Here is a 21,022-nt window from a genome sequence, read left to right on the forward strand (position 1 = left end):
ACCAAAAAGCTATATTCATGTGTTTAAGCCCAATTTGCATTGGAAAGTTATAACCAGGCCAGATTATTCATTTGGAGTTTAGTTTTTCAAAAAAGCAGATTAGAAAGCAAATTTAATGGGCCTTGTAAGTTTATTTGTGGGTGTAATTTTATTTAATACATGAACACCTTACCTTCCATGCTTGTACCCACCTATTACCACTTTATTAAAACTACTATCAACTTAAGGAATATCCAAGGCCATCTCATTTTCTCCAATTTAGACATAATTGCTTGCTATTTTCAAGTAACATTATTTAAAAAATATATGTCAGGTGGAAACACCTTCAGTATGGAACATTAAAATTTATCTCATTAAGAACAGAATTATGAATTAAATTACATTGCTTCAATAATCATTAAATCGAAACAGGTACGATATAACTTGAGACCCACTGAAGTTTTATTCTATGATTTATAGTCTTAATAAACATATGTAATGAGTATATTTGTATGTTTTAACATTGAAATGTTTGATTTATTGTTTAATTTCTATGTTTATTTTATAATAAAATTGAACTATAGCTAGAAAAAAGCAAAAAAATTATCCTTTTTAGGGAATTTCAAGCTAGAAACACTTTGAAAGATTTTTGCACAATTATTATATATTATATATAATTATTATATATTATTTTGCACAATTTTATATATTATTACACAATATTTGAAGATACATCACACATAAAATGATTTTTTACATGCCCTTTTGGATGACAGCTAAATGTCTATAGCTGGATAAAGCACAATGAAAGAGTCTGAAATAATAACATTAAAAGAAATAAATTTTTGAATGGGATACACTTCTTCACAGAAAGTCTTATTTTAAAAGGGTTGTATTAATTCATATTGAATTAGTGTAAAAAACAATTATATGTCCCTTACTAGTATTATTCACTTACTCTGGGAAAATTGTTCAGAAATTGGACAAATAAAGGTACTAAAAATACAGTAAATTAATTAGGCTTAACTCTGGTACTTTGAATACTAGGCGAATGTGAGATGTAATTCATGCAAATTTTCATATTTCTGTTTCAATGTTCATTACATTTTCTACTGTCACCCTGGGAAGTATGGCTAGATTTTAAGGTGTTAATTGAAATGACAATGTAGGATGTTTAGAAATACCTGCTTTCAGTGAATTGTCCTTTAAATAAATATATATTTATATCAATATTAAGTACATTAGAGATCAGAAAATATTTAAATAGATAAAGGAATAGATTAGAAGCTAGAAAATGTTACGGTGCAGTCCTGTTAATGAAAACTAATTTCAAAATAAAAATAGATTAATTTATTAATTTTTATTGTATTAGTCAGTTTATTAATTTCCTACTTTTATGCCTGTTTCACAACAGGAATATGTCCTCTCTTTATTTCTTTACCAACTTTAGTGGAAGTGGAAATATTAAGAACATAGAAGTAAACCACAAACTTCTTCATGTAAATATATTCACATCTTTGAATTTTGAAAGTAACAGAACCACAGTGTTCAGTCATTGATTACTGATTTCTGGTAAACAAGGGGAAATTATAAAATCTATAAAACAACCAAAAGCTAAAAAGACATTAAATATTTTTCTTTTCACTTACCATATGCATCTTAAATTTGTATTGTGAATACGTAAGGTGCTAGTACAAAGAAATGCATTGCTCAGGACATCAGTTTAGAGAATGTGAGGTCCAGATTTAAAAAAAATAGTAAAATACAGTGAAACAACATAATTTTATCTCTATCTCACTTCTAAACATCAGGAGACTTAAAATGAAATTTTAAATTGAAACCAGCAGGTAGAAATCACCATGTATTTGTTTCCAAGTGAAGTGTGATATTCTAGGGAAAGGATAATTAGGAAAACCCAAAACTATCAAAATAAATAACAAAAACGTCAACTCCTGTACAACTTTATACAATGCTTTAAAATGGTCTTAAGTGTTGATACTTGGAATAAAATAATATTTAAGGTATTTTTCATCTTTCTACTTTGATATTAAAATATCTATTTACTGAATTGAGGTTCTATACAGCTAAATTATTGAAACAACATTTCTCAGTTACTTTAACATTTTTAGGTAATGCAGATCAGCAGAATATGAGAAAATGTCAATTAAGCAATGAAAAAAGTGAAAATAAGTCTTCTCCTGTTCCCTTCCCCTGATTGTTATGTCATACTGGTGTGACCTGATGGGTTGAATATAGAAATCTGTAGTCAGAAGAAAGAAATTAACACATGTCACATATCAGTTCAACATAATTGAACAACTATGCACCCAAGTCCCCTGTTACAGGCAAGAATCCCAGGATAATAATGCTGTTCTGTCATCATCATACATTTGTTTTCAAAACCGTGTCTGTGTGTCTATTTAGGTCCTGGCTCTATGACTCAAGTGCATCACAACTGCTCAGTTTTGCCCTTGGTCTCTGTTAAGGGTCAGTTAGGGGTCAGCTGCAGAGCCTGTTCCCGTCCACGGTCCTGTGAATTGTATAGGCTACAGGTTTATGACATTTGGTCTAGATATAACTTCACAGTTAAGAGAGAAAGTTTAACAAACATCTGCCGATTACTCATGATGTACAAGATGCACTATACTTCAGTCGGCAGAGGAATAAAATAATCCCTGGAAACCCACAACTCAGCGTGGGGTTGACAAGCGCTCATCACTCCAGCACAAGCAGAGCTCGGGGAGACCTAAGGAAACGGATGGAAGAGACTGTGCTCGGCGGGGGCGAGCTTGAACAGGATTCATGTGGAAGGGGCAGTGGCGGCAAAGGGCAGGGCTGACCAGGGATTAGCAGAATTGTCCTGGATGATGTGACCTCTGAAAAAAGCTTCAAATTCCCTGTGTCGTTTTGAAGAGAAGGCTTTCTAGCAAGAAAGAGCCTTGTGAGTGAATGAAGTCATTCAGGCTGGCAATTAGGTGGCTGTGACTGGAGACCAGGAAATGGCTTTGTAAACGATTAATTAAAATAAGAGCATTTTCTACTTTAGATTTAAGGTAGAGCAGATTCTAATTAAAGTTAGAAATATGTTTTTGATGAGTGGTAGGAAATAGCCTAGAAAGATCAAATTGTAGAAAAATTAAAATGTTTTTCAGAGCCGTGTTGCACTTTATTTAATAACAATGGCTAATTATTGCAGAAGGTCAGGACTCACAGAACTGCATCTTTATGCTCCTTTGAATTTATATTAGAATTCTAAGGGAGTGGTCATGCATCTTTGGGGGTCACAGGTCCTAAAACTCCACCGACTCTCACCTGTATCCGTTCCACTTCCAGAAAGGTTGCTGTTTGGAAGGCTCTTTCCCACTGGGCGAGGTCAGAGTCTAACTCCACGGAGAAGTAGAGGTCTTCCCCAGACTCGGACTGCACGGTGAAGCAGTGTTTCCGCCGGTCCAGCAGGTCGCTGTCCTGGTGAAAATCTGGAGTTACACAGGCTGGCACACACCAGTTCTACTCTGACAGGGCCACACCTGGATCAGTGCTGACCAGTGGGTGGTGGGGGTGCTGCGGTGACAAACATCACACTCTATGACAGCACTAATTCTCCATTCAAATGGTCACAGCAGACAATTTCCAGGCCTCAAAGTCTATAATGGAAACACTTCTTCTCTGAATTGACACTGAGGCATGTCCATAAAACAGAAATTAGGATTTCTGGCTTGAACTCTTACTAGCAAGGTAACTACCAAAGCATTGAATGCTTGAGATTCAATTCCTTACTGTACAGATGGATAACACACAATTTCTCTTTTCCCTTACAGAGCTGTGAAGATGATGAAATTAAGCAATACTTATTAATGTATTTGCAAATTTAAAGAGCTTTATAAGCATGGTATCTTATACTGAGTTGATTTCTATAACCCTTAAACTATCATGGGAATATTCTTCTACATGAGATATGAAAAAACTGTGTCCAACATGTTTCAGAAATTTTATTGCTTTTTAAAAAATACACATTTACCTTGCTTATGTAACTGTATTTCATTAAGTCAAAAAGACTCTGACATGGCAATTTCTTGGTCTTACTAGAAGTTTTCAACTAATGTGTTCATGCATCTGTATGTGTAGCAACTTCAGAGATGTTAAAAGGTAAAAAGAATGCAGCTAGGAATTGAGGAAAAATTGTAAAAGAGAAAGTTGGGGAAATGACTCAGAATACTATAAACCTGATTCCATACATCACAGAATGAAAAGGATATTTATGTCTTATTCAGCCAATATGACCAATGTGGAAAAATAGCTTGCATTTTAAATTATATTAACTCAATAATTACATAACTTTGACTTTTTTGTGCTATGTAGAAATACATCAAAAGTAGGTGAAGGTAATATACATGAATGTTAGTATTTCCATTTTTATAGCTATGGCAGCATACCAAGATATTAAAATTACTTTTCTAGTAAAATGTCACTGAATACCTGCCAGAGTAATTATTTTCAAAATCATCTGGCCTTTAAATTATTACTCATATATTCACAGATAAGTCTCATGATCTGAAAAGTAAAAATTTCAACTTCTGAAAAAAGTAACTGAAATAAATATTTACAACTATTATTTTTAAATTAATTTAAAAGAAAACTCAAGGCATTTCAGATATTAAAAAATCAATTACAATCAATCCAAGTGAACTCTCTGTATAATGTAAGTCAATTCATTTTGGAGGATTTTAGTTGCCTCATCTGGGAAAAGAAGGAATAAAACTTTAAATTTGCTCCTTTTCCCTGGGAAACTGGAATCCCTGATATAAATGGACATAATGGCAAATTTCAGAGAAAACATAAAGCATATTCCTCAGATACAGTCTCTAAATTAATCTTTACAATAATCCATGAAAATAGTCTGTAATCTTCCTTTCCCTGAAGAGGGAAATAGGTCTTGGATGTGTTGGTCCCCATTTTAGAAGCTGCTTGGCCCTAGGGATTCAGATCAGATCATTTGGGAGTCACTCAGCCCAAGTTCAGATGTCAGTTTTGCCTCTTATTTCTGCCTCTCCTAGAATCAGTGCAGGTATTTCTTAAAAGAGGATGATATACCTGCCTGAAGTTCTTGTAAAGATGAAATTAGTTGATATATTTATATATTGCTTAGAAAAGTGACATGTATATTAAGTGCTCCATTAATCACTAATATCACACAGTATCATTATTAATCACAATATCACCATCACTAATATTGACTATTACTAAAAAACTGGATTGGATCAGACTCCAGATCCAAATTACGTTCCAGTACACACACACACACACACACACACACACACAAACACACACAAACCTGTGATACCACTTATGGTGGAATGCAGCCTGTAGTAGGAGAGTCGGGAAAGCTCCTTTTCTAATAAAATTAACTAACAGTATCCACATTGAAAAAGAAACATGCTTGTCTGAATGTTTATTATGCAGGCAAGTTTGACTCTTCCGCCCTTCTTTAGGCATTGTGTGTGTGTGTGTGTGCATGTGTGTGTGCCCAGACGGGTGTGTGAATCCTGTCCCAGCACATCACATATACTACAAAATGCTCTTACAGACATTAGCCATTATGAATTCTATTTTTGAGAAAATTAAGGCTTACAAAAATCAAGGGACTTAAACAAAAACATATTCTAAAAATTCAGAGATCCTAGATTAAAGGTAAAATGTGTTTTAAAAAATATACCTAAGGGAAAAGTAACAAATAACATACAAGGGAATCCACATAAGGTTAACAGCTGATCTTTCAGCAGAAACTCTGCAAGCCAGGAGAGTGGCAGGGCATATTTAAAGTGATGAAAGGGAAAAACCTACAACCAAGATTACTCTACCCAGCAAGGATCTCATTCAGATTCGACAGAGAAATTAAAACCTTTACAGACAAGCAAAAGCTAAGAGAATCAGCACCACCAAACCAGCTTTACAACAAATGCTAAAGGAACTTCACTAGGCAGGAAACACATGAGAAGAAAAAGATCTACAATAACAAACCCAAAACAATTAAGAAAATGGTAATAGGAACATACATATCGATAATTACCTTAAATGTAAATTGATTAAATGCTCCAACCAAAAGACATAGACTGGCTGAATGGATACAAAAGCAAGACCTGTATATATGCTGTCTACAAGAGACCACTTCAGACCTAGGGACACGTACAGACTGAAAGTGAGGGTGGAAAAAGATATTCCATGCAAATGGAAATCAAAAGAAAGCTGGAGTAGCAATTCTCTTAACAGACAAAATTGACTTTAAAATAAAGACTATTAAAAGAGATGAAGAAGAACTCTACATAATGATCAAGGGATCAATCCAAGAAGAAGATATAAAAATTATAAATATTTATGCACCCAACATAGGAGCACCTCAATACCTAAGGCACATGTTAACAGCCATAAAAGGGAAAATCAACAGTAACACAATAATTGTAGGGGACGTTAACATCACACTTTCACCAATGGACAGATCATCCAAAATGAAAATTAATAAGGAAACACGAGCTTTAAATGACACATTAAACAAGATGGATTTAATGGATATTTATAAGACATTCCATCCAAAAACAACAGAATACACTTTCTTCTCAAGTGCTCATGGAACATTTTCCAGGATAGATCATATCGTGGGTCACAAATCAAGCCTTGGTAAATTTATGAAACTTGAAATCATATCAAGTATCTTTTCCAACCCCACCGCTATGAGACTAGATATCAATTACAGGAAAATATCTGTAAAAAATACAAACACATGGATGCTAAACAATACCCTACTAAATAACCAAGAGATCACTGAAGAAATCAAAGAGGAAACAAAAAAATACCTAGAGACAAATGACAATGAAAACACGAAGACCCAAAACCTACGGGATACGGCAAAAGCAGTTCTAAGAGGGAAATTGATAGCAATACAATCCTACCGCAAGAAACAAGAAACATCTCAAATAAACAACCTAACCTTACACCTAAAGCAATTAGAGAAAGAAGAACAAAAAACCCCAAAGTTAGCAGAAGGAAAGAAATCATAAAGATCACATCAGAAACAAATGAAAAAGAAATGAAGGAAACAATAGGAAAGATCAATAAAACTAAAAGCTGGTTCTTTGAGAAGATAAACAAAATTGATAAACCGTTAGCCAGACTCATCAAGAAAAAAAGGGAGAAGACTCAAATCAATAGAATTAGAAATGAAAAAGGAGATGTAACAACTGACACTGCAGAAATACAAAGGATCATAAGAGATTACTACAAGCCACTATATGCCAATAAAATGGACAACCTGGAAGAAATGGACAAATTCTTAGAAAAGCACAACCTTCTGAGACTGAACCAGGAAGAAAGAGAAAAAATATACAGAACAATCACAAGCACTGAAATTGAAACTGTGATTAAAAATCTTCCAACAAACAAAAGCCCAGGACCAGATGGCTTCATAGGCAAATTCTATCAAACATTTAGCGAAGAGCTAACACCCACCCTTCTCAAACTCTTCCGAAGTATAGCAGAGGGAGGAACACTCCCAAACTCATTCTACGAGGCCACCATCACCCTGATACTAAAACCAGACAAAGATGTCACAAAAAAAAGAAAACTACAGGCCAATATCACTGATGAACATAGATGCAAAAATCCTCAACAAAATACTAGCAAACAGAATCCAACAGCACATTAAAAGGATCATATATCATGATCAAGTGGGGTTTATCCCAGGAATGCAAGGATTCTTCAATATAGGCAAATCAATCAATGTGATACACCATATTAACAAATTGAAGAATAAAAAACATATGATCATCTCAACAGATGCAGAAAAAGCTTTTGACAAAATTCAACACCCATTTATGATAAAAACCCTCCAGAAGGTAGGCATAGAGGGAAGTTACCTCAACATAATAAAGGCCGTGTATGACAAACCCACAGCCAACATCGTCCTCAATGGTGAAAAACTGAAAGCATTTCCACTAAGATCAGGAACAAGACAAGGTTGTCCATTCTCACCACATGGCCTGGTTGTCTTTACTGAAACTCTTCTTTTTTTTAAGTAGGGTTTTCCTTTCTGTTTCCCGTCGAAAGGTAAATCTAACACATATTAAGCTAGTGAAGGAGCGTAAGCCAGGCTGCGTGGATAGACTGAAACACGGGGATCCTTATCAAGGCTGTGACAGAGGGCGGGTTAGAGGACAGGGCCTCAGCTGGGTCAGTACATCCCCCAGCTCCCGCCTAGAGCCCTGGACAAACAGCCTCGGCTTTGCTCAGAGATTAATGTAGTTGCGTCTGAATCAGGTAAATTCCATGCCAGATGGGACACTGCTTGGGAGAAAGTTATTCTCTTAAACTACCACTCTCCTAGGGTTCTGGTCTGGTGGAATGTATCCCAAACTCACTTTTCTAAGCCACTCCCCCCATAGATTTCTGAACCTAAGAATTCTAATCTTAGAACATGTGTTCTAATGCCAACAGTCAGAAAAAAATTGTGAATGGCAGGTATATATTTTTTAACATCTTTATTGGATTATATTGCTTTATAATGGTGTGTTAGTTTCTCCTTTATAACAAAGTGAATCAGCTATACGTATACATATATCCCCATATCCCCTCCCTCTTGCTTCTCCCTCCCGCCCTCCCTATCCCACCCCTCTAGGTGGTCACAATTCACCGAGCTGATCTCCCTGTGCTATGCGGCTGCTTCCCACTAGCGATCGATTTTACATTTGGTAGTGTATGTATGTCCATGCCACTCTCTCACTTCGTCCCAGCTTACCCTTCACCCTCCCTGTGTCCTCAAGTCCATTTTCTACATCTGCATATTTATTCCTGTCCTGCCCCTAGGTTCATCAGAACCTTTTTTTTTTTTTTTAGATTCCATATATATGTGTTAGCATACTGTATTTGTTTTTCTCTTTCTGACTTACTTCACTCTGTATGACAGACTCTAGGTCCATCCACCTCACTACAAATAACTCAGTTTCATTTCTTTTTATGGCTGAGTAATATTCCATTGTATATATGTGCCACATCTTCTTTATCCATTCATCTGTCGATGGACACTTAGGTTGTTTCCATGTCCTGGCTTTTGTAAACAGAGCTGCAGTGAACATTGTGGTACATGTCTCTTTTTGAATTATGGTTTTCTCAGGGTATATGCCCAGTAGTGGGATTGCTGTAGTTCTATTTTTAGTTTTTTAAGGCACCTCCATACTGTTCTCCATAGTGGCTGTATCAATTTACATTCCCACCAACAGTGCAAGAGGGTTCCCTTTTCTCCACACCCTCTCCAGCATTTATTGTTTGTAGATTTTTTGATGATGGCCATTCTGACTGGTGTGAGATGATATCTCATTGTAGTTTTGATTTGCATTTCTCTAATGATTAGTGATGTTGAGCATTCTTTCATGTGTTTGTTGGCAATCTGTATATCTTCTTTGGAGAAATGTCTATTTAGGTCTTCTGCCCATTTTTGGATTGGGTTGTTTGTTTTTTTGATATTGAGCTGAATGAGCTGCTTGTAAAATTTGGAGATTAATCCTTTGTCAGTTGCTTCATTTGCAAATATTTTCTCCCATTCTGAGGGTTGTCTTTTCATCTTGTTTATGGTTTCCTTTGCTGTGCAAAAGTTTTTAAGTTTCATTAGGTCCCATTTGTTTATTTTTGATTTCTTATTTAATACACTTGAATCAGTTTTCATTATTGATTGACATCAGCATTTTCCCAAAGACATTATTATTGAAACAAATAGAAGCTTCACTATGATAAATTAGCATAACTAGCACCAGAAAAGCAAACAAACAAGAGACACATAAAACAATAACATTAATTTCTTATAATATTATTCAGGGTTGACTTTCAATATTGCCTATTGAGATTAATGGTTTTAGTTAATAGTTATAAGATTCATCTTTCAGATTTCAATCCTAATATTCTAGTTCTGAGGATAATTACATCATACTAAAAAAAAATCTTCAAATCCATGCTTTGAAATCCGAAGAGTATATGGTTTTTAGAACAGGCCGTCCAGTGTGGGGGGTCGGAGAAATGTACTAGTTGTTTCCACAGATGTGGACATTGGAGGGTCAGTAGGAATTGTGGCTGGTCATTTGGTCCTGCCTTTAAGAAATAATCCAAACAGTCCCACCTGTAAGTATTTCCAAAGAATGAAACTCTAATTCTCAGCCTTTAATACTTGGTATGTTAAGACTGTTCTTCAATCTCTTAACACTCCTTTTCTGAAAACTGGATCCCTCACACTGCAGTGTACACTAATTTATTCTTAATCTTTCTTCAGAGGCGATTGAAAACAGGTGGTCACCACTTTTTAAAAAGTAACATTTTATATCCTTGAGGACAATTATCAAGCCACCTTTCGGCTTTCTCTTTATGAAACCAAGTGAAGCAAATTATTTTACCTTTCCTCAGGGGTACCGTGCCTTAGCTATTTAATGATCTTAGTATCTCTCCACTGAAATCTATCAACTTTTTCCTAATCGTTGGAGTAGTAAATGATACCAGCGAGCCAGGATGGACTCGTCCAGATCTGACTAGAATGAGACATAAAGGGGGTTCCTTGTGTCACCTAAAATCACACCTCTGTTTATGTACCCCAGGATCCTGTTTGAGAGCCGTGTCTGTGGAGATTTAAAAAGTGAAGATCATTGTGAGAAGTGGTATCTGGCTAGCAAGCCTCTCATAAAATGTGTTCAATTAATCCTGCACAGTTTGTCAGATGAAGGGGAGGTCTGGGGGCCAAACTGCCCAATTAGTACTCATGATATAGATGATATCACCTCCGGCCTGGCTCCTGGGTCATTTTCTAAAGAACACCTCAGGATAAAACTGAACGCTGTTTACATCCAGGACCATTAGATGCTGTCTTTTTCTCTCTCTCTCTCTCTTTTTTCTAGTGATACTTCTTTTTAAACCAGTAATAATAACTTTCAACTGTGGAAACATTTTCGGGCGGCGTTCAAGCTTGCACGTACCCCCTGCAACCTCAGAAAGTATTTTATCTTGGCCCAGTCCGGTGCCCACGGTGGGTGCTCAGCTGATGGTCACCCAGGAAAGTTCTGCACGCCTGCTGTGTGCCAAGCACTGCTGTGGTGTGACGCCCAAGCACTGAGCATCTCTGTCTCACCGAGACTTGCTTTGAGCGGGGATGAGACAAATCAGAGCGCAAACAAGGAAATGCTTATTCCTAACAAGTCAGATGTCGGGAAAGCCTGTTAGCGCTTTGGGGGGGCGCCAGCCCCAGGGGCCGTGCCGTTTATACAGAATGATAAGAAAGGGCTCTTCAAGGAGGTGACAGTGGAGGGCAGGCATGAAGGGAGAGAGTAAACTAGGATTTGGGATGTCTGGGAGCGCTGCCGTGAGCCAGCGCGGGGCGGAGGCCGTGGGGCGGGCGGCGGGTGGCAGAGCAGAGGGTGGGGGGCCCGGCGGGTGAGGTGGTCCAGGCCACGGCCCCCTGCAGGCGCCTGAAAACTTCGGATCTTGCTTCGCTTCGAACTGAACGCTAACGGGGGCAGGTTTTAAGGCAGGAAGATGGGTGAGAAACGGCAAGACTCAGGCGGGGAGGCGTGAGGGTGATGGCCTCGTGGAGACGGGTGGGACGCATCTGCTGAGGTGCCAGGTGCGAGAGACAGACTGGAGGTCGGCGCCTGAGTTCTTGGACGTGAATGGCAGGTGGGTCAGGCCGCCAGCGAGGGGCTGTCTGGAGCGGGGGCACGTTCCCTGGGAGGTGTGGGTCAGACGTCCACATGGAGCGTCCAGCTGGCAATAAAGACATCAGGTGCGATGCAGGGGAGAGCTCTGAATAGCTTCACAGTTATTGGTGTATAAATGGCATGGAAAGCAATGCGATTGGAGATTGATTGGGAAGAAAGTGAGGTTCCAGGAAGGACCTTCTGAGTCACTTTGGATCCTCGCCCCTTTTTCTACCTAGTAGTACAACCACCAAAACATATTTCAAGAATAAATTTCCTTTCATGCATACAAAAATAAGAGTATTGTCATTTTTATACATTTCTGTTGAATAGAAAATAGGTTATGTGGTATACATAAGTATATATAACAATGAATAATTTAAGACTATATAAAATGCTGCATATACACACTTATATACACTAATGAAATACGCTTTAATATACATAACTTTGTTGGAAAATAGACATTATAAAAATAATTGAGCACGGTACAACTCAGAGCCATCACTTATAGCTGGAACGAAAATACCACTCTCTCCTTTTGTATGTAATTCTTTTCCATTACTGACTTCAAAAAACCTATATGCTTTACAATGTTCATTGACTCACTTTACGTTTCAACACAAATAAAATACAATCACGGGACGTTTCTAACTCTGATTTTACATAAATACAAGGCATACAGGTACTCTTCTGTCCCAAATAAGTTTAATTTCTGCAATCAAATTCGATGAAATCTTAGTTTACGCGTTACAAGTGATCTATTATGCAGCATATATTGTATTAGCTCCCAAATTATCAGATCAATTAATAAATACATTCTGTGTCAATTTATCTTTTGTTTAGACGGCTAGCTATGACTTCTGTGTATTTGAAAGCACTTCCCCAGAAAAACAGCAGTATAGGGGAGAAGATAAACCAAACAGAATGAAGTTTAAATATGTGTTGAATTTTATCATATTGTGTGTGCACGTCCTGACCTTAGGGTCCTTTGGACGGAAACCCAGTGCAGATGGGAGGTCTCTCCACTGCGGGGCACCCGCTGTCAGGGGGCCCGAGCCAGGCGGAGCTGTGAGCACTCGCCTTCAGTCTCCCTGCTGTGTTGCAGCCTTTGCTTCCGTGTGACCAGGGCCCCGGGGTGTCGCCCGCGAGGACCAGAGGTCAAACGGGAGGCTGGTGAACAAAGGGAGACAAGCCCGAGCGGGGGGCTGGGGGGCGTGGGCGGAAGTGGTGGACAGAGCGACTGCCGTCCTCTGCCCGCGTCCCCCTCTGCCTGCTCTCCCTCACCTTCCAGGGCGCGTGGGCCTCGAGCCTCGCCCAGCAGAGAGAGGGGCTGGAGCTGGAGCTTCGTGAGGACAACACCTCACAGTCCGGTGAGAAAACGGAGTCTCTTTGCAGTGCTTGGAACACAATCTCGTAATTTTACACTGTGTGTTCACCAGCCTTCGTTCACCAGCCTTTTGTCCCCAAGTCAAGAAGCCCAAGTCCATTAAGAGCTGGTTATACCAGGACCCCTGACACGATGTGCAAATTCTACGTGAGAACATCAGGAGAAGACTGTTGGGTTCATAGTGCTTGAATCGGTAGGTTAAGCAAGTCTTTTTTTTTTTTTTTAATTTATTTTATTTTATTTATTTTTGGCTGCATTGGGTCTTTGTTCCTGCACGCGGGCTTTCTCTAGTTGCAGCGAGCGGGGGCTACTCTTCGTTGCGGTGTGCGGGCTTCTCACTGTGGTGGCTTCTCTTGTTGCGGAGCACGGGCTCCAGATGCGCAGGCTCAGTAGTTGTGGCACGTGGGCTCAGTAGTTGTGGCTCGTGGGCTCTAGAGCGCAGGCTCAGTAGTTGTGGCACACGGGCTTAGTTGCTCCGCAGCATGTGGGCTCTTCCCGGACCAGGGCTCGAACCCATGTCCCCTGCATTGGCAGGTGGATTCTTAACCACTGCGCCACCAGGGAAGCCCCAGATTAAGCAAGTCTTTAAGATGAAATTGCCTGTTACACAAGCACCCCTTCTGCAGAAGTGGTGTGTACGCCTGCCCCCTCCTCCCTCTGGCGCACAGCTAAGCGCGTGGATGGGTGAGTTGTAGGAATTTCAATGATGGAGTCGATTATGTGCTCAAAGAAAGTGCCCTAATGGAGGACAGTGGAGAAAGAGCAGCAGCAGGGGGTCAACCAGCCAGGCTTGCGTTCCCACCTCTGCTGCTGGCTGTGCAACAGGAGGTCCCGGGAATGACTCCACAGAGGCTCCCACCACTGGGATGGAGGCGTCCGTGCGCGGCTTTCACTTGGGACGTGGTACCAGAAAGATCTGCCATCGAGTGATAGCCTTGTCTCTGGTCTCTGGGGCCTGAGTTCTCTTTCTGTGATGTGTGTGGTTGTCACAGAGCTGATACCACACCAGGGAAAGGTGACCTTGAAGAGTCACAGTGATCTCACCCCAGAGACGTGAGTCCAGTCACTTCATTTCCAGCGCTTGCTCAAAAGACTGTCCTCTGATTCCAGGGACGGAAGGGACACATCATTCAATACTTATTTGGACTAAGGTAAAACACATCTAGCCCTTTACATTTGCTGGAAGGTCATATCATTCAGGAAATGGGATAAAAGTAGAGGAACCGCCTTGGAGGACACGACCGATGCCACTTTAGGGTGACACACATTTCAAGAGCAATTCAGAGACAGAAATCCCTAACACTTACCCAGTGCTTATGAAGTGCCCTTTCTTAGCTTACTTCTTCATACCAACAACCCAGAAGGGAGCTATAATTATAATTCCTGACATAATGGTGAGAATCCTGAACTAAAGGTAGCTAAGTAATTTATCAGTGATTTATTGCTGGGAATTACTGGGACCAGAAGTCAAGCCCAGGCAACCTGCTGCCGATAAATACTGTACACACGCGCGTGCTCTTTGTCTCAACCCACTAACCTGGTAATCACGTTAGTATGGTATTTAGAAACTGAACAGAAACATGCAGTGCGTGACGGATGGCTGAAGTGCAAACACACTGTAGGGAAACAAAGAAGAACGTAGTAAAATTATCTAATGGGATAAGAGTAACCATAAATCTATTGCTAAGAATTGTCTTCGTTCCTATTAAGTACATTTGCTCTTCTGAACGAACAATGATACAGGAAGAGAATGACTACAGTAACTCCAAAGCAAAACTGAACTTTATTCCGTGTTTTGATAAAACAAAAATATATCAAAAGGCTATTACTTCCGAAACATCATAACCAATATTTCCAAATCACAAAACCACACACACACACCTGTAACTATAGCTACACACATCCTCGGAAAAGAAAACATCTCACAGGAGTGCATTATTTCCCTCTCAATAGTATTTTGTTGGCCACAGCAAATTGAAACTCGATGAAGAATTTTCTCAATAAATAGTTTTTTTTAAATTAGGAACACAGTTGATTTTGACAAGATCCAACTGACTGATAGATGTAATCCCAAATGTAAAATTTAACTGTTCTAATTTTGTTATTTAGAAAAATATATGTTAATTGAAAATATTTTGGATATTTCAGAGCCAGAGAGACTCTTTTCCTTACAGATGAGATATAACAATTTTAAAGCTGCCAAACTGAAAGCGGAAAAAACAGGTAATGAAATCTAATCACGTAAGTTAAATTTAATAAATCAGGTTCGTGTATGTATTAAACAACGAGAAAACTTAACCCACTCCAAAGTCCATCTCTAACAGTGGGTCTTGACACACTCAGTGTAACCATGACAGGCTGGTAGGACGGAGCAGCGCGGTTCCAGAAAGTGGGATCCTTATGTGCAGCTTCTGCACAGCACTCGGATAGTTGTCACCTGGAGTTCCTCTAATCTTCACTCTTTGGGATGGAGAGCAACAGGCCTGATCTATTCAACTCTTTAAAATATGCAAAGGATAAGCAACACGAGGCGGGCAGCCTATAAGAAACACTATCAGCCACAGAAGTTGATGGCATTCTAAAGAAACAACTAGCAAAATACCAAGAACAGTATTTTTCTTGATAAAGTAATGTGTAACAGCAAAAGTATAGTTATTATTAATAAAAACGAAGTGATGTGATTGAAAACTGGTACTGCAAACTCTCTATGCCACTGCATCATTAAAAAAAAAAAAGAGACTTCGCTGGTGGCGCAGTCGTTAAGAATCTGCCTGCCAATGCAGGGGACACGGGTTCGAGCCCTGGTCCGGGAAGATCCCACATGCCACGGAGCAACTAAGCCCGTGCGCCACAACTACTGAGTCTGCGCTCTAGAGCCCGCGAGCCACAACTACTGAGCCCACGCACCACAACTAATGAAGCCTGTGAGCCTAGAGCCCATGCTCTGCAACAAGAGAGGCCACCACAATGAGAAGCCCGTGCACTGCAACAAAGACCCAATGCAGCCAAAAAACAAAATAAAATAAGTACTTTTCTTCAAGGGTCTGACATCTGGTTTCCTTCAGTTTTTTAAAATTTTATTTATTTTTTTATACAGCAGGTTCTCATTAGTTATCTATTTTATACACATCAGTGTATACATGTCAATCCCAATCTCCCAATTCATCCCACCACCAACCCCCGCCACTTTCCCCCCTTGGTCTCCATACGTTTGTTCTCTACATCCGTGTCTCTATTTCTGCTCCGCAAACCGGTTTATCTGTACCATTTTTCTAGGTTCCACATATATGCGTTAATATATGATATTTGTTTTTCTGTTTCTGACTTACTTCACTCTGTATGACAGTCTCTAGATCCATCCACGTCTCTACAAATGACCCAATTTCGTTTCTTTTTATGGCTGAGTAATATTCCATTGTATATATGTACCACATCTTCAGTATTAAAACTGTATTTTCACTTTTAAAAACAGTAATATAAGCTTTTGGAAGGTCCAACAGTTTTAAGATTTCATACAATAGGAAATGTGCAAGGCAGAAACTTTCTGTAAACAGAAATCCAAAAGTATTAAGTCTAAAAAGATTATGGAAAAACTTACAACAGACCTTAAGGAAGGAATTTAAACTGAGTAGAGGATTACAAGTAATCCTCTTCTTAAGGGATGAATCCTTGAGATTGGCACCAAATTGATTTGGGCAACAAAAGTAATTTTCTAGCTTTCTCCTATGCAAAGGCTATGTTCTACTAACTGCCCACACAAAATTTTACTAACCAGAAAATTCATATAGAGATAAGTTGTCACTTATTTTAAATGCTTCAAAAATATTCAATTTATTCATATTTTATGTGTTATATAAATTTTTATTTAGAATATGCTAGGAAGGTTCTCCTAACATAGTTATACTGTCATATTTTATTAAAATTACTGGAGTATATTAAAATATTAGGATTTTAAAAAGCATTGCTCCCCAGTGCTTATTTTCAGAATGATAGTCAGGCTGTGCTTCTAACTCAGAATGAAGGGGAAGGGAATTCTGCAACATGAAGTTGTAATAATTCATAAATATCTTGCTCTTAGACCCACTTACATGGGGAAGGAACGCCCCCTAAACAATTAGATATCGAGAAAGACAGAGAGAGGATTTTGGTTTATCTGGAAAGCAAGATTAAATATCTTCTGTGTATTAAGTCCTTCATGACAAGAAGTGACTGAATCCTTTTATTACCACATCCTTTTCCTAAGAGATATTTGTTTGGTTGAAGTAAGGACCTTGAATTGCTTTGGAAGCTTCATGAAAACACTCTAAGGCTGTACTTTTTATAACTAAAAGGACAAACAAACATTTGAGGAATCATCAGATCAGTCACAGAAATCATGTACAATTATTTAAAACATTTGACAAATCAGTGTTTTCTTCACCCCTGACATAGAAAATGTAATGCAAATGGTGTAACTTAAGGAAAAAATAATAATGTAAGAATGATACGGATGTGTGTGTCACTATGTAAGGACAAAGGGAAATGGTGAGAACTTCCAGAATGAAAAGAAAAGTAATGATGCCTTTGAGCTTTCAAGAGTGTAAATAGGTCAATAAAACAAATTTTTAAAAATGAGATATAAGTAATTAGCACTCTGGGACTTGAAAGATGTTTTGGAAAAACAGAAACAAGTAATTTATGTAACAGTTGTGCATTTATGGAGCTCTAACAGAAGAGTGGGTACGTGCTAGCATATTAATAAATCCAAGAAAATGTTATTAAGATAACAAAAATAAAAGATAAAATCACATTTTAATCAATGATGATCACTGTATTTCATTAAGAAAGGAAGCAGGCTGTGAATAGGGGCCTGGGTGTTCTGGACAAAGGCACTTTTGCTTTGATCTGCCTCTGGGGTTTCCAACAGACCGAGCTCAGTCAGGGGAACCTAGGTCCTCACCTAGAGCAACAAGACTCCTCTAGTTTACAGTCGGTGAAGACTCTAAAAAAATCAGGGAAATTTAGTTCTATTATTGGAGGAAAAAAATTAAAACATATTTTAAGAAGCTTGGATTTTAGGAAGTGATTACACATTTTAAAGCAATACATTAAAAAACCAAGAACTGGAATCATTTTAAAATGATGTATAAAATGTAAAACAATCAATAAACCTTTTAAGAAAAACTGTTATTTAAAAAATGAAAAGGGCTACAAATATATTCGGAAAATGCAGAGACACATCTTTTTCACTAAGATGGTCTCCCTTTCAGAACCTGAAAGACAAGCGTTTCTGCAAACATCAGCACACGATTCAACCACTTTGACGTCAGTCTCCACTGCCTGCTCCCCATGTGTCTCCTCGTGTGATGGTTGGCAGGACAATTACTATTGTAACTGCTTCCACTTCACGTGGGTAGGGCCTGTCCTTCTCTCACCAGGAAGAATCTGACCACTGGACTTGAACCCCTAAGTCCAGCTGTAGGATGAGATCCAGGTCACAGGGACATGGGGGTGTCCTCTGGGGGCAGGTGACACCGGCCCAGTTACTCGTGGTTTTCCTCATTCTAAATGTTCACTTTTGTGACTAATTTTATATTCCTACTTATGCAATCTTTTTATTAGCGAGGCCCCCAAATTGAGTGACAGGTGCCATGACATCTGGACACCCCTGGGGACTGACACCCATACCCGAGGGCCTTTATGGTGAAGTGTGTCCAGTGCGGCCTGAGTGTGGCCTCAGTTCATTGTCTAGGCCACTGGCTTTGCCACTTTCTAGAAAATATCTGCTGACCGCCCCTCCTTCTTCCTGGTTCTGCAAAAAACAACAGAATCCTAGTTTTCGGTTTTTTCCATTTTTCTCTAATCTCCGTACTGTTTGGGTTCCCCTCCGATTGTCCAGTCCTAAGTCTGAGACACGTCACATCTGCGATTTCTACTGGACACGTCAGTAGTCAGATGTGCACACTGTTGAACACTCAGAGCTCAGGGCCGAGGTCAGGGAGCACGTGTGCCTCGGGGGCGTCAGTGTGGAAACGCCGGGGTGCCCGGGGCGCAGGGGGGATGAGATCTACTGCCGGGGAGTGGTCGGCCTTAGGTAAGAGCGGGGACGGCCGTCAGGACAGGGCACCCATACCCGAGGGTAAGATGCCCAGGTAACCCCGCAGGCTGAGGACCTCGTAAGGAGGCGGTAGGGTCGCCCCCGGGGAGCCGAAGTGTGTGTTGACGTTGCGGGAAAGGAAGGAGCTTTAACCTCCGTCCTGCTGGATTAGGCCAGAGGATGCCCCAAGGAAACACTACAGCGTGAGTGCGAGGCAGAATTAAAGGCTTTTCTGAGGTCCAGACTGCGAAACGCGGTGTCTTCCTCCGGCTCCGTCCGGCTGCACCGCCGGGTTAGCGTCCGAGCTCGGGCAGTGGCTCTGCAGAAAGAGGCAGACGGGCACGAGCAGGGGGCGGGGGCTGCCCCCGCGGCACGTGGCTGACCCGAGGGTCGCGGCGACCGGAACGTCTCCTCTGTGACATCTTCCGCCGCCGACCCTGGCTGGGACGGGTCCTCTCCGGCCCGGATCTCCGCCGCAGCCCTGGGGCCGCCTCCTCCGCGGACCCCGGCCCATCTCACGTGGAGACAGGACGGCCGGCTCTGCCTCCGCTCGCGCTCGCCCTCCTGCCGGGCCGCTCCTTCGTCCTTCAGGTAAGGCTCACAGTCCTGATTCTCGTCTTCCCACCCGAACGCCAGCGCAAACCTCCTACCCGAGCACATCACCGCGGTGCTGAGCATTTTCAGTTGCGGCGGAGGACACACACTGCTTGCACACCTGCGCGCGCTCACACACGCCCTCCCGAGCCCGGGATGCCCCCTCCCCGCCCGCTCGCCGCACTCCTAACCCTCCCCACACGCATCCTCCTCAGCTGAGTCCTTCATGATCGTCTACGTTTCAGTCTGTTTAGGGCCTCCCTCCAAATGACCTTCTAAACCCCCTCATCAGCTGGGCTGTCTGTGAGCTCAGGCCCCTGTACAGTTGTGCTGAATCCCTGGTACCCAGGGGGGCGATCGGCACATGAATGATACTCAACGAATATTTGATAAATGAATTAATAAATAAAAACGCATTCACAAACCAATGAACAAACTGCTAAATCTTCACAACAACCTGTGCTTTCTTCCCCCCACTGAACAGATGAAGAGGTCGACAAGTCCACAGAGCCTGACACATCGGCAAAGGGCAACACATGGAAGTGAGAGTCGCCATTTACTGCCACGTTCCTTATTCTGAACCCTTGCTCTCCCCCTTGGTGCCGGGCTGGCTTTCCCATTCGCATTTCTTTCCTATTTATCAACACTTATACCGAGAGAGAAAGAAGCCAGAGTACAACGTTGATGGGTACAGATTTTTGAGACAGCCTGCAAGATTCACATCTTTAGATCTGAACTTTACCAGCTGTGTGACCTTGAGTTATTTATTTAAACATTCTTTGCCTCTGTTTCTATATCTGTAAAATGGGAATAATAGGAATGCCTCACAGTGGTGTAGTAAAGATTAAATATATTATTATATAAGCACTTAGAACAATACCTGGCACTGCACGTGAACTATATATTCCGGGTAACTATTACTGCTTCATTCTTGTTGTTATGGGTATAGCTTTGGGTCAGAAGAGAGTGGGTTTTCCTGATTAGTGGTCCGAGGCCAGATGTTCTGTGGTCCAGATCACTGAAATGTGCCTCATGTGAGGGACCCCTTTCTGGAGAGAGAGGCCTGCCCCTCGCCCAGCTGCACAGGACTGTTACGTGGTGGGACGGGTGACTGGGTTACAGAAGGTGCCCCTTCGACTCGCTCCCCAGACCCAACCATCGGAGTCTGGGCTCCTTGGGAAGCCAGCCCTCCTCCAGGCACCGATCTGCATGCAGGAAAAGAATCGATTTCGCACTGAGCCTTACGTCCATGCCTCTGTTCTTGTG

General features: G+C 40.6%; 1 protein-coding gene across 7 annotated transcripts in view; it reads right to left on the reverse strand.

Annotated features, from left to right (window-relative positions):
* SNTG1 (syntrophin gamma 1) overlaps nucleotides 1–21,022 on the reverse strand; it is a 478,079-nt gene that overhangs the window by 38,615 nt on the left and 418,442 nt on the right. For all 7 annotated transcript variants that reach the window (XM_082363008.1, XM_082363004.1, XM_082363005.1 and 4 more), the window contains one exon: nucleotides 3,292–3,444. In XM_082363008.1, the coding sequence (XP_082219134.1) occupies nucleotides 3,292–3,444 (153 nt within the window). The remainder of the gene's footprint in view (nucleotides 1–3,291; nucleotides 3,445–21,022) is intronic.

This window comes from Balaenoptera borealis (genome assembly GCF_965194805.1).
Source record: "Balaenoptera borealis genome assembly, chromosome: 17".
Lineage (NCBI taxonomy): Eukaryota > Metazoa > Chordata > Mammalia > Artiodactyla > Balaenopteridae > Balaenoptera > Balaenoptera borealis.